Below are 16,013 nucleotides of genomic sequence, written 5' to 3' on the forward strand. Positions count from 1 at the left end.
TATTCAATCATTTACATTAAGCACAATTATTTAATCACATTATTTAAAAATTCACATTAAGCACAATTATATAATCACATTAATCACAATCATGTTAATCACAATTAATCATTTACATTAATCATAATCACATTAATCAACCATTCACATTAATCATAATCACAATTAATATTTCACATTAATCACAATCACATTAATCAACCACTCACATTAATCATAATCACAATTAATCATTCACATTAAGCACAATTATATAATCACATATTAATCACATTAAGTACAATTATTTAATCACATTATTCAATCATTCACATTAAGCACAATTATATAATCACATTAATCACAATCATGTTAATGCATTTAACATGACTATTGAGTTTACATAAAGCTGCTAAAGAATTCATTTAACACTGTAATAGAGTTCATTGAACACTAGTACAGAGGGAGGACATGCAGGTGGTTGGTGAGACAGGAAGATAGAGAGGACAGGGTGAGATGGAAACAATTGATGTGCTTTGGCACCCCCTAAAGGGAGCAGCCGAAAGAAGTACATCAATCATATTAATCAATCATTCACATTAATCACAATCATATTAATCACATTAATCAATCATTCACATTAAGCACAATTATATAATCACATTAATCACAATCATATTAATCACATTAATTAATCATTCACAATCATAATCACATTAATCAACCATTCACATTAATCATAATCACATTAATCACAATCATATTAATCACATTAATCAATCATTCACATTAAGCACAATCATGTTAATCACATTAATCAACCATTCACATTAATCATAATCACATTAATCAACCATTCACATTCATCATAATCACATTAATCAATCATTCACATTAAGCACAATTATATAATCACATTAATCGCGATCATGTTAATCACATCAATTAATCATTCACATTAAGCACAATTATTTAATCACATTAATCAACCATTCACATTAATCAACCATTCACATTAAGCACAATTATATAATCACATTAATCACAATCATGTTAATGCATTTAACATGACTATTGAGTTTACATAAAGCTGCTAAAGAATTCATTTAACACTGTAATAGAGTTCATTGAACACTAGTACAGAGGGAGGACATGCAGGTGGTTGGTGAGACAGGAAGATAGAGAGGACAGGGTGAGATGGAAACAATTGATGTGCTTTGGCACCCCCTAAAGGGAGCAGCCGAAAGAAGTACATCAATCATATTAATCAATCATTCACATTAAGCACAATTATATAATTACATTAATCACAATCATATTAATCACATTAATCAATCATTCACATTAAGCACAATTATATAATCACAATCACAATCATGTTAATCACATTAATTAATCATTCACATTAATCATAATCACATTAATCAATCATTCACATTAATCATAATCACATTAATCAATCATTCACATTAAGGACAATTATATAATCACAATCACAATCATGTTAATCACATTAATTAATCATTCACATTAATCATGATCACATTAATCAATCATTCACATTAAGCACAATTATATAATCACATTAATCACAATCATATTAATCACATTAATCACAATTATATAATCACATTAATCACAAGCATATTAATCACAATTAATCATTCACATTAATCATAATCACATTAATCAATCATTCACATTAAGCACAAGTATTTAATCGCATTAATCACAATCATGTTAATCACATTATCTAATCATTCACATTAAGCACAATTATATAATCACATTAATCACAATCATATTAATCACAATTAATCATTCACAATCATAATCACATTAATCAACCATTCACATTAATCATAATCACATTAATCACAATTATATAATCACATTAATCACAATCATATTAATCACATTAATCAATCATTCACATTAAGCACAATCATATTAATCACATTAATCAACCATTCACATTAATCATAATCACATTAATCAATCATTCACATTAAGCACAATTATATAATCACATTAATCACAATCATGTTAATCACATGAATTAATCATTCACATTAAGCACAATTATTTAATCACATTATTCAATCATTCACATTAAGCACAATTATATAATCACAATCACAATCATGTTAATCACATTATTCATTCATTCACATTAAGCACAATTATATAATCACATTAATCACAATCATATTAATCACAATTAATCATTCACAATCACAATCAATCATTCACATTAAGCACAATTATTTAATCACATTAATCACAATCAATCATTCACATTAAGCACAATTATTTGATCACATTATTCAATCATTCACATTAATCAACCATTCACATTAATCATAATCACATTAATCAACCATTCACATTAATCATAATCACAATCAATAATTCCCATTAAGCACAATTATATAATCACAATCACAATCATGTTAATCACATTAATCAATCATTCACATTAAGCACAATTATTTAATCACATTAATCACAATCATGTTAATCACATTAACCAATCATTCACATTAAGCACAATCATATTAATCACATTAATCACAATCATGGTAATCACATTATTTAATCATTCACATTAAGCACAATTATATAATCACATTAATCACAATCATATAAATCACAATTAATCATTCACAATCATAATCACATTAATCAACCATTCACATTAATCATAATCATATTAATCACAATTATATAATCACATTAATCACAATCATATTAATCACATTAATCAATCATTCACATTAAGCACAATCATATTAATCACATTAATCACAATCATGTTAATCACATTAATCAATCATTCACATTAAGCACAATTATTTAATCACATTAATCAACCATTCACATTAATCATAATCACATTAATCAATCATTCACATTAAGCACAAGTATTTAATCGCATTAATCACAATCATGTTAATCACATTATCTAATCATTCACATTAAGCACAATTATATAATCACATTAATCACAATCATATTAATCACAATTAATCATTCACAATCATAATCACATTAATCAACCATTCACATTAATCATAATCACATTAATCACCCATTCACATTAATCATAATCACATTAATCACAATTATATAATCACATTAATCACAATCATATTAATCACATTAATCAATCATTCACATTAAGCACAATCATATTAATCACATTAATCACAATCATGTTAATCACATTATTTAATCATTCACATTAAGCACAATTATATAATCACATTAATCACAATCATATAAATCACAATTAATCATTCACAATCATAATCACATTAATCAACCATTCACATTAATCATAATCATATTAATCACAATTATATAATCACATTAATCACAATCATATTAATCACATTAATCAATCATTCACATTAAGCACAATCATATTAATCACATTAATCACAATCATGTTAATCACATTAATCAATCATTCACATTAAGCACAATTATTTAATCACATTAATCAACCATTCACATTAATCATAATCACATTAATCAATCATTCACATTAAGCACAAGTATTTAATCGCATTAATCACAATCATGTTAATCACATTATCTAATCATTCACATTAAGCACAATTATATAATCACATTAATCACAATCATATTAATCACATTAATCAATCATTCACATTAAGCACAATCATATTAATCACATTAATCACAATCATGTTAATCACATTAATCAATCATTCACATTAAGCACAATCGTATTAATCACATTAATCACAATCATGTTAATCACATGAATTAATCATTCACATTAAGCACAATTATTTAATCACATTAATCAATCATTCACATTAAGCACAAGTATTTAATCGCATTAATCACAATCATGTTAATCACATTATTTAATCATTCGCATTAAGCACAATTATATAATCACATTAATCACAATCATATTAATCACAATTAATCATTCACAATCATAATCACATTAATCAACCATTTACATTAATCATAATCACATTAGTCACAATTATATAATCACATTAATCACAATCATATCACATTAATCAATCATTCACATTAAGCACAATCATATTAATCACATTAATCACAATCATGTTAATCACATTAATCAATCATTCACATTAAGCACAATTATTTAATCACATTAATCAACCATTCACATTAATCATAATCACATTAATCAACCATTCACATTAATCATAATCACATTAATCAATCATTCACATTAATCATAATCATTCACATTAAGCACAATTATATAATCACATTAATCACATTCATGTTAATCACATGAATTAATCATTCACATTAAGCACAATTATATAATCACATTAATCACATTTTCCTGTGCCGCCGCACCGCGTCGGCTGCGTCTTTCATTAAAAAAATCTCCTTTAACAGTGGAATATCCGGATAAAATGCTGAAACCGACTTCTTCTGAAACTTCTCTGTTCTCTCACGACGTCCTGGATCAATAGAGCCTGAAATGTGGAGGTTTTCAGCTTGAAACAGGCTGACGACGGCGCCTGAGAGCGCTGAGCGACGTCTCGCACCGTGGGAAGTCCTTAAAGCGACAGAATCACCTCAAAATCTCTCATCAGCCGTTAAAATGTTCACTGAAAACCAGCTTAATTTTTCGAACCGTGTCCACTTCAACGTGTCTCACAGGTTTAGAAAAAATTTTTGATCAAACAACGCGCCAGTCTCTCAGCAACTTCTCAGACAAAGGAATTCCGACGAGGGGCTGGACGACTCCTCCCACAAGGAGTGCTCACAGGCGAATGACGTCACCGACAGGCGTGGAAAAACTCACGCATGCGCACGAGGGTTCAAGCATGTCTGACGTAAAAACATATGAATGAAATCCATATAGTTTTTGAAAAAAATAAAAAGGACCATTACTTTATTGACAGACCTCGTAGATGTGTGTTGGTATGTGTGAAAATGTAAGAAAGTTTTAGATCTGTGAGGGTGAATGAATGAATGAAACAGTGAATGAAGTTGTTAATAAACTGTAGAAAGGCCTAACCAGGTGTTGTGAGTTAACATCAGCTGTGAATGTGTTTTGTACTTTTGACTGCTTTGTGCCTGTCAAATAAACAAATACAGAAATCTACAAGTTTAGCCGTTGACGTGAAACAGAGATTAGACGGCTAATGCTGGGCGACTAACCGCTGCATGAAACCGGGGTCGGGGCTTCGGACCTGGATTTTCGTGGTTTGTGGCACAAATTTTCTGCCAACAGTTGACACAAACTTCAGCTTCGTGCAAATTGAACCTCAACACAAGTTGGACGGTGAGTTCGGGCGCTGCTGGTAAAAGTGCATCAGGTGGAAACTCGCAGCGACACTCGAGCTGGTTGGAAGAGTTGGAGTTGATTATTTGGAATGAGACATATGCAGTTGTTACAGTGTTAATTTAACACTTAGACATTAATGTGAAAGATTTGATGACTTTCTCACAAGTTGCTGTGAAACACATTCAGCCAATCAGAGGCCACAACACAGAGTGGCACATGAACGTAGCGGTCCTGTCAGTCAAAACAGAGGCGCTGTCCATTGTCACCCGGAGACGCCAAAACGAGGAACATCAGTCACAGAGAAGAAAATCGGCCTGGTCTGAAACCCACGTCCATTAAGTCCATTAAGTCCATTAAGTCCACTATGTTCCTGTAAAGACGGACTGTGGACCTCTGGAAATCTGAGTCCACAGGTCCACCTGTCAACCCTGCACAGTGAAGGATGAATCAAAGCCCGGTGGCCCTGCTGTCCGTTAAAGCACGCGGACACGTGGCGTTAAATATAGACGTGACCTCAGGACCGTTATAGACGGCAGCTGGTGGAGAGTTTTTAGAAGCCGGGGAGTTCCCGTCTCTTTGTGTCTTCTCTCTCCTGCAGTTCTTCTGGACATCTTCCAGAGCTTCTCCTAAATGATTCACTTCTGAAGGAGAAGGTTTTTAAGCAAAGCTACAGGAAAAGATAACATTCATTATTTATGCATGACACAGCGCCATCTGCAGTCAAACCCAGGTATGACAGGACAAAGCACAGACGATTCCGCAGTGAAACATCACGACTCTACGATTCACATCCGACAGTTTGCAGTATCAATAATGTGACGTGAAAGCCGCACTAGAGACACTCCGGAGTCACTTCCTGTAACGGCCACTAGATGCTGCTGCAGTAAAGCGTACACTCAATCAGAACGTCTCCACCTTCTGAAAATACGACATTCGCACAAAGGCAACACGAATTAGCATCTCCAAAGAGAGTCAACAGAAGGCTCAATGATTAAGGCCACACCCACTGATGACATCATCAATGCTGCCATAATGTCAACCAATGGCCACACTGCAGCACAATTTCCTCATGAATTAGGTGAAGAAGCCAGCTACAAGTGAAATAGACAAACTAGTCAGTTTAGTCACTCCTCAGACTGGGCTAGGCTAACTAGCGAGCTACCCTTCAAACACTTACTTCAAATTGACATTTTAAAATTGTTCACAAACTCTATTGTGGTGTTTTCATGCTTCAGTCGAGCAGAATTTTACTAAACTGTTTTATATCATGTTGTTACCTTGCATGCTAGCCCCTCCATTTTGTATAGACTGGATCAAAGATCACATATCTGAGTAAGAACTCAACATTTTGTAAAGGTGGGGGCGGGGCCAAAAAAGAACAAATGAAAAGATGACATCTGATGGACGGGGTGACAGCTGACAGGGCGGAGCTAAGACGTGACAAATGAAAAGCTGACAGCTGATTGGGGGTTTGGTCTCCCAAAGAGGAACGCGGAGTCACTTTACCCTCTTTATATTTTTAGCAGATGCAGTCGTCTCTTGACTTCCTTCGCTCTCTTCTATTAGCCTGTGAAAAGCTTCCGATTGGTGAAGTTTGATTTGGTTTCTGGTGTTTAGAGATCAGCTGCTCCCATTTAACACATGAACACAACCTGGTTTCAGTCTCATTGGTTTATTTTTACAATCAGATCACAAACGGGATCACAAATATCCACGATCTCATCGCTCCGTTGTCATGGTTTCCACACCCGTCTTCCCCCTCCCTCTCTGGTCAGAGTGGGCGGAGTCTATGGGATGATCTGGACAGTCAGGTGTTGAAGCTCCAGTTGCAGAGGGGCGACCCGGTCCGCCTGACCTCCGTTACTGCTGTCACTCTCCTTCCAGAGGAAGTCTCTCCTCCTCCTCCTCCTTCTTCTGGCTTTTGCGTTCTTCTTTTGGATCCCTAAATGCTCCAACGCTCATCCCTCGCTTTCAACACAGTGAGCGATCAAAAACGCCCACATTTGGCAGGAAGTTGCTTGTAGACTGATCTTGCTGGAGCTCCACTCCTTCACCTCCTCTTCGTTCACATTTCCATAACTGGCCTCTGATCCGTCAACTTAACTCAGCAACTGGTCAGTTCAGAGACAATCCAACAGGCCAACATGACGGACAAACAGAGCGTGCCAGCAGGTGGTGGCAGAGAGGACGAGTCCGGCATCATGGTGCTGCTGGAGCGCGTATCCGGCCTCATGGACAACATCCAGACGACACAGCAGCGCATGGAGGAACGTCAGCTGGAGCTGGAGAACACAGTGAAGACCATCCAGTCCGACGTCAACAAGCTGACCAGCGACCACGCCGCTACCAGCTCCACTGTGGACCGGCTGCTGGAGAAGACGCGGAAGGTCAGCCGTCACATCAAGGATGTCAGGGTTCGTGTGGAGAACCAGAACATCAGGGTGAAGAAGGTGGAGCTCACCCAGGCTGATCTCCTGGCCAAGAACAAGTTCAGGGTGGTCATCTACCAGGTAAGAAATAGTTGTATCCAGGGTTTGGTGACTTTGGGTTTCTTCTGATGCTGCTGGACTGATGTGGACACTTTGCATCTCCAGAAGCAAATGTTTGGTTCTTGTTTCAAAGTGCTCCTGATCAAATCAAATCAAATCAATTTTATTTATATAGCGCCAAATCACAACAAACAGTTGCCCCAAGGCACCGATGACAGAGCGAGCTTTACCAAATGGTCTTGTGTGATGTTGCTGATGTTCCAGCAGACTGGTGGTTTCATGTTGAACCTCGTTAACGTCTCTGTTCTGTTTGGTCGACAAAATACTTCAGGAAACCGATGCATAGACTTAGCAAAAAAAAAGAAACCTTGATGTCTTTGGAAGAAGAATAAAGTGTTTTCTAGGAAGATAAGGATATTCTGAGTGTTGACGGCTCAAAGAACTTTGGATCTCTGATGCTAATACACACCACCAACAACAACATTCTGTCAGCTGTCAGGAAATATAGAACGTAAAAGGACATTGGATAATACGGAAATAAGACCAACGCATTGATCTCTTCCTGACTGCTCAACATGTGTTGAAGGTCACGCAATATTTTTCACTGAAAACATAAAGAAATCATTTGATCTGTGGTTTATCAACAAATCCAATGATTAAACAACTACATGACTAAAAACATCCTCAGCAGATCTGCACAAACGATAGTGGCACGGCGCCCCGCGTGCACACAAGCCGCTTCCTGTTGTACAGTAAAATAAAAAAACTGCTTTCAGATGTCACAACATCTCAGAATTCCTTTGATATCAACAACCTTTGTAAAAAGAACCGTTTGTAAAAACAACAACAACAAAACCTTTACTTAATGAAATTTTGTGAAACTGTCTCTTTAAGATTCATTTCATTTTAACAGTTATTGGTTTTCGGGGGGGGGTTTGTTTGTTTAAATGCTCTTCAGTCATGCTAACGTTTGCTCTTCCTACAGTTGGTTCTTCTCGCCATCACTAATCAAATCAACAGAAAGCAAAAATGTTGAGTAAATAAATGTAGATCCAAATGTCCAAATCTCTGACAGGGATGACTCAGCTAAATCCAGCTAAACGCTGCTAAGCAGCGAGTCACTGCTGCGTTGTTGGTTATCTGGACCTCAATGCGTTGTTGTGCAACTGTTGCGATCATTTTATCTGCGGTGAGTTATTTTAATAATGTTTCTTAACGTGTGGGATCATGTCTCGGCTCTTTCAGTTTGAAATAGTGACATCGGGTTTGGTTTTTTTGTCTGTGGTCTTCAGGGTTAGCAGCTGTTAGCATGATGGTGACATGGTTATTTTAGCTCTGGCAGCAGCCACGATAAAGTCCAGAATGTTGAAACGTTACACCAGAGATCAGCGGCTGTGACGACTCCAGGCGACTTCGACCCTGAAGCTGAAGATATCACTGACACAGACTCATCACATTAGGTTTTTGTACCTTTCTTTCACCTACAGTTGGTTTTCTTTATTTTTTTTAATTATCCTGTTGAACCTTTCCTGATTTTATTTGGGTTTGGAACCAGGAACAACTTGCAGTTCAGTCTTATTCGGTGGCACTTCAACACAGAGACCAGGAGGAGTCAGGAATCGAACTACCAACTTTTCAGTAAACAAGTGACATGCTAGTTTGTTATTTTTGAACACTGGCATTAAAAAACAAAAACTTTGCATGAATTGTTTTCAGTTTGTATCAAAATGACTCTGTTCCTTGTTTGGCACCATTTCTGGGTTAAATCCTTGCAACAACTTTGCAACATATTGGCAACACGATGTCCGTGATAACAAAGTACGACAGCAGGTCACAGCCGAACGAATGTACAAACTGATCAAACAGACAAAATAATTACCTTTTTAATTTTAAACCTGCTATTCACCAATGACAAGGAAAACACACGGCAGATGCACCAGAAACAGTGACAACTGTGGCTAGCTCAGGTAGCTAGGACCAAACATTATGTAACAAGATGAAGTCCGGATTGAAAAGATGTTCCTGCTAGCTTGGCTAACGGGGAATTCCCCTTTGGCTGACCTGGTAGAGTTCTGGTCTTTAGTTCGAGCAGTCTGGGTGTGTGCTTGATCAGGTGAACTGTGGGCATGTCCTTAACCAAGTGATACGTGGGTGTGTGCTTAACCAAGGTGAACTGTGGGCATGTCCATAACCAGGTGTTACATGTGCTTGACAAGGTGAAATGTGAGCGTGTCATTAACCAGGTGATACATGGGCGTGTGCTTGACCAGGTGAAATGTGGGCGTGTCCTTAACCAGGTGATACAGGGGAAAGTGGTTGACCAAGGTGAACTGTGAGCATGTCCTTAACCAGGTGATACAGGGGAAAGTGGTTGACCAAGGTGAACTGTGAGCATGTCCTTAACCAGGTGATACATGGGGGCGTGGTTGACCAAGGTGAAATGTGGGCGTGTCCTTAACCAGGTGATACATGGGTGTGTGCTTAACCAAGGTGAACTGTGGGCATGTCCTTAACCAGGTGATACATGGGGGTGTGGTTGACCAAGGTGAAATGTGGGCATGTCCTTAACCAGGTGATACATGGGCGTGTGCTTGACCAGGTGAAAAGTGGGCTTGTCCTTAACCAGGTGTTACATGGGTGCATGCTTGACCAAACTGAAATGTGGGCGTGTCCTTAACCAGGTGATACATGGGACCGTGCTTGAGAAAAGGTGAACTGTGAGCGTGTCCTTAACCAGGTGATACATGGGTGTGTGCTTGACCAAGGTGAAATGTGGGCATGTCCTTAACCAGGTTATACATGGTCGCATACTTGACCAGGTGAAATGTGGGCGTGTCCTTAACCAGATGATACATGGGCATGTGCTTGACCAAGGTGAACTGTGAGTATGTCCTTAACCAGGTGTTACATGGGTGCATGCTTGACCAAGGTGAAATGTGGGCGTGACTTTAACCATACATGGTCACATACTTGACCAGGTGAAATGTGGACGTGTCCTTAACCAGATGATACATGGGCATGTGCTTGACCAAGGTGAACTGTGGGCGTGTCATTAACCAGGTGATACATGGTAGTGTGCTTGACCAGGTGAAATGTGGGCTTGTCCTGAACCAGGTGTTACATGGGCGCGTGCTTGACCAGGTGAAATGTGGCCATGTCCTTAACCAGATGATATATGGGGCGTGGTTGACCAAAGTGAAATGTGGGCTTGTCCTTAACCAGGTAATACATGGGTGTGTGCTTGACCAAGGTCAAATGTGAGCATGTTCTTAAACAGGTGATACATGGGCGCATGCTTGACCAAGGTGAACTGTGAGTATGTCCTTAACCAGGTGTTACATGGGTGCATGCTTGACCAAGGTGAAATGTGGGCGTGACTTTAACCATACATGGTCACATACTTGACCAGGTGAAATGTGGACGTGTCCTTAACCAGGTGATACATGGGGGTGTGGTTGACCAAGGTGAAATGTGGGCATGTCCTTAACCAGGTGATACATGGGCGTGTGCTTGACCAGGTGAAAAGTGGGCTTGTCCTTAACCAGGTGTTACATGGGTGCATGCTTGACCAAACTGAAATGTGGGCGTGTCCTTAACCAGGTGATACATGGGACCGTGCTTGAGAAAAGGTGAACTGTGAGCGTGTCCTTAACCAGGTGATACATGGGTGTGTGCTTGACCAAGGTGAAATGTGGGCATGTCCTTAACCAGGTTATACATGGTCGCATACTTGACCAGGTGAAATGTGGGCGTGTCCTTAACCAGATGATACATGGGCGTGTGCTTGACCAAGGTGAACTGTGAGTATGTCCTTAACCAGGTGTTACATGGGTGCATGCTTGACCAAGGTGAAATGTGGGCGTGACTTTAACCATACATGGTCACATACTTGACCAGGTGAAATGTGGACGTGTCCTTAACCAGATGATACATGGGCATGTGCTTGACCAAGGTGAACTGTGGGCGTGTCATTAACCAGGTGATACATGGTAGTGTGCTTGACCAGGTGAAATGTGGGCTTGTCCTGAACCAGGTGTTACATGGGCGCGTGCTTGACCAGGTGAAATGTGGGCATGTCCTTAACCAGATGATATATGGGGCGTGGTTGACCAAAGTGAAATGTGGGCTTGTCCTTAACCAGGTAATACATGGGTGTGTGCTTGACCAAGGTCAAATGTGAGCATGTTCTTAAACAGGTGATACATGGGCGCATGCTTGACCAGGTGAAATGTGGGTGTGTCCATAACCAGGTGATACATGGGCACGTGCTTGACCAAGGTGAACTGTGAGCGTGTCCTTAACCAGGTGATACATGGGCGCGTGCTTGACCAAGGTGAAATGTGGGCATGTTCTTAACCAGGTGATACATGGGGGCGTGGTTGACCAAGGTGAAATGTGGGCGTGTCCTTAACCAGGTGATACATGGGTGTGTGCTTAACCAAGGTGAACTGTGGGCATGTCCTTAACCAGGTGATACATGGGGGTGTGGTTGACCAAGGTGAACTGTGGGTGTGTCCTTAACCAGGTGATACATGGGCGAGTGCTTGACCAGGTGAAATGTGGGCTTGTCCTTAACCAGGTAATACATGGGTGTGTGCTTGACCAAGGTCAAATGTGAGCATGTTCTTAAACAGGTGATACATGGGCGCATGCTTGACCAGGTGAAATGTGGGTGTGTCCATAACCAGGTGATACATGGGCACGTGCTTGACCAAGGTGAACTGTGAGCGTGTCCTTAACCAGGTGATACATGGGCGCGTGCTTGACCAAGGTGAAATGTGGGCATGTTCTTAACCAGGTGATACATGGGGGCGTGGTTGACCAAGGTGAAATGTGGGCGTGTCCTTAACCAGGTGATACATGGGTGTGTGCTTAACCAAGGTGAACTGTGGGCATGTCCTTAACCAGGTGATACATGGGGGTGTGGTTGACCAAGGTGAACTGTGGGTGTGTCCTTAACCAGGTGATACATGGGCGAGTGCTTGACCAGGTGAAATGTGGGCTTGTCCTTAACCAGGTAATACATGGGTGTGTGCTTGACCAAGGTCAAATGTGAGCATGTTCTTAAACAGGTGATACATGGGCGCATGCTTGACCAGGTGAAATGTGGGTGTGTCCATAACCAGATGATACATGGGCACGTGCTTGACCAAGGTGAACTGTGAGCGTGTCCTTAACCAGGTGATACATGGGCGCGTGCTTGACCAAGGTGAAATGTGGGCATGTTCTTAACCAGGTGATACATGGGGGCGTGGTTGACCAAGGTGAAATGTGGGCATGTTCTTAACCAGGTGATACATGGGGGCGTGGTTGACCAAGGTGAAATGTGGGCGTGTCCTTAACCAGGTGATACATGGGTGTGTGCTTAACCAAGGTGAACTGTGGGCTTGTCCTTAACCAGGTAATACATGGGTGTGTGCTTGACCAAGGTCAAATGTGAGCATGTTCTTAAACAGGTGATACATGGGCGCATGCTTGACCAAGGTGAACTGTGAGTATGTCCTTAACCAGGTGTTACATGGGTGCGTGCTTGACCAAATTTAAATGTGGGCGTGACTTTAACCATACATGGTCACATACTTGACCAGGTGAAATGTGGGCGTGTCCTTAACCAGATGATACATGGCCGTGTGCTTGACCAAGGTGAACTGTGGGCATGTCTTTAACCATACATGGTCGCATACTTGACAAGGTGAAATGTGGACGTGTCCTTAACCAGATGATACATGGGCATGTGCTTGACCAAGGTGAACTGTGGGCGTGTCATTAACCAGATGATACATGGGCATGTGCTTGACCAAGGTGAACTGTGGGCGTGTCATTAACCAGGTGATACATGGTAGTGTGCTTGACCAGGTGAAATGTGGGCTTGTCCTGAACCAGGTGTTACATGGGCGCGTGCTTGACCAGGTGAAATGTGGGCATGTCCTTAACCAGATGATATATGGGGGCGTGGTTGACCAAGGTGAACTGTGAGCATGTCCTTAAACAGGTGATACATGGGTGTGCTTGACCAAGGTGACATGTGGGTGTGTCTTCAACCAGGTGATACATGGGCGCGTGCTTGACCAGGTGAAATGTGGGCGTGTCCTTAACCAGGTGATACATGGGCACGTGCTTGATCAGGTGAAATGTGGGCGTGTCTTTGCCCAGGTGACATGTGGGTGTGTCCTTGTCTTTCTCCAGTCACCACATGGACTAAATGTGGTGTCTTATGTTCCCTCACAGTGTCACTGGTCCCCCTCATCTGAGTCTCTAAAAAAACTAAAACCAAAATTCACATCTAATGAGTCTCTCTCCAAAACGTTTTTGGCTAAATAATTAAGAGCTGAGTTGTGAACCAGTGGTTCTGTGAGCCTACGGGGATATGGGTCAGTCTTCAACTTCCTGGTCTCACAGGAGGCACGTGGTGACAAGCTCTGGCGCTGATCCAGCTCCGTGTCCTGCTGGACCCTGATCTCTTCAGTGTCATGAGCTGCACAAACAGGTGCTCTGGTTTATTTATGGATCGGGATCAAGAGCTGCACGCAATCGTGCACGGAGACCCGAGTCAAACCTTTGGATTGTGGATCAGTTTTTGTGCACCGATTGTAGTAAACACCAGCTATTAATAATAATTGTGTGATGATGGATATTGACTGGATTTGGCAGATGTTTGTGCTCCATGAGTGCCATCTTTGTTCCTTTTATTAGCTGATGGGCTGAAGCGCACACAAGACGTCTGGTCTGGGAACTGGATCAGGAAAGTTGCTGCCCTGATCCAGTTCAGTCTCTAACAAAGTCTGGTTTTCTGGTTTGTCTTTTCCCTGAAAGTGGATCTGTTTCAGAGACTCTGCTGTTTTGTCATGCTTCACTCATACGACCCGTACCACATAGTTCTGGATCATGTTGTGGCAGGACCCTTTATTTCCAGGGTTCGGGCAACCACACCCGGTGGTCCTGACCACTTCATACTGGAGTTTTTGCAATCTGGTTCTGATTGTCCTCCATGTCTTGTTCCCTCAGGGTGACCAGGAGGTGAAAGCCATCACACCTGGAAATGAGCCCACAGATTCTGGCAGCCTCGGTGCCAGAGCCGAGGTGGAACCAGACAAGTTCGAGCTCCCTGCGGAGTCGGATGAGGAGTACATGGTGGTGGAGGAGGCTGACTCCTCAGCGGCGACTCGTGTGAAGAAAACTGGTCTAACACGCATCGAGAGCATCAAAGCCACCTTCTCCAAGGAGAACATGAGCAAGACCCGTGAGAACCTCGGCACCAAAGTCAACAAGTTTGGCGAGCGCATCGTTACAGCTGAGCGGCGCGAGAAGATCCGCCAGTCTGGTGAAAGGTTGAAGCAGTCTGGTGAGAGGTTGAAGGAGACCATCACCAAGAGTGTCCCGGCCAAACTCAACCTGAAGAAGGAGAGGACAGTGGCAGAGGGCCAGGAGGGCGCCGCAGAGGGAGCTGTGCCAGTACCCCCTCCAAAAGGCCGCAAGAGCAACCCGGACGTGGCCAAGGAGGCCACCGATGAGGGCAAGGCCGAGGAATCGGAGGTGCCGATGTATGACATGAAGCAGCTGTCGTAACGCCTGAGACAGACGCGACGTCCAGACCGTTTCCGTTGGATTTCTGAGACCATGAAGACAGAGTGATACAGTGCGAGAGGGATTTCTGATCTGGCTGGAAGAACACAGAGATGAAGGCCTGAAGGGGGAAGTGAGCAGAACGCCGAACAGATTCCTGAAAATCTGCAAGATTCTTTTCACAAGGTCTGGACATTTTGCACCAACTTCTTTGAAAATAACATCAAATACAATTAAAAATAAACAGGGACTGTAGAAACTAAAGTCTGGACTTGTTTATGACATGATAATGTGCCTACGGCTGAAACGATTAATCGAGCAACTCGAATAATTTGATTACAAAAAATGTTTGAGGCAAATTCTGTGCCTCGAGCTCCGTTTAACGTTGTAGTACATATGCCATGCCTGTGTGTGGAGCTGTAACGTCCCCAGAAAAACAAACAGAAGAAGACTAGAGCATGCACGTATGCCGTGTCAACGCTAATTAATTTAGCACCATAAGCTACAGCTTGCCAACGCGACACAGTGAAATAAAGCCTTTTAGGAGAAAAACAGTCCACGCTGATCATCTGAAATAGACTTTTCGCGCATTTAAAGTGAAGCAGCATTTGTTAAAAAACAACAACAACAAAAAAACACTGTTTCGTCCTCTGCCTGCTCTC

The 16,013-nt window shown here is 41.0% G+C and overlaps 1 protein-coding gene across 1 annotated transcript; it reads left to right on the forward strand.

The window, feature by feature from the left end:
- Nucleotides 1-7,032: 7,032 nt before the first annotated feature.
- Nucleotides 7,033-15,564, forward strand: cavin4b (caveolae associated protein 4b). Its single transcript, XM_034184644.1, has 2 exons — nt 7,033-7,809; nt 14,794-15,564. The coding sequence occupies exons 1-2, from the start codon at nt 7,444-7,446 to the stop codon at nt 15,352-15,354; spliced, it is 927 nt and encodes a 308-aa protein (XP_034040535.1). The 5' UTR covers nt 7,033-7,443; the 3' UTR covers nt 15,355-15,564.
- Nucleotides 15,565-16,013: the final 449 nt, after the last annotated feature.

This window comes from Thalassophryne amazonica, chromosome 1 (assembly GCF_902500255.1).
Source record: "Thalassophryne amazonica chromosome 1, fThaAma1.1, whole genome shotgun sequence".
NCBI lineage: Eukaryota > Metazoa > Chordata > Actinopteri > Batrachoidiformes > Batrachoididae > Thalassophryne > Thalassophryne amazonica.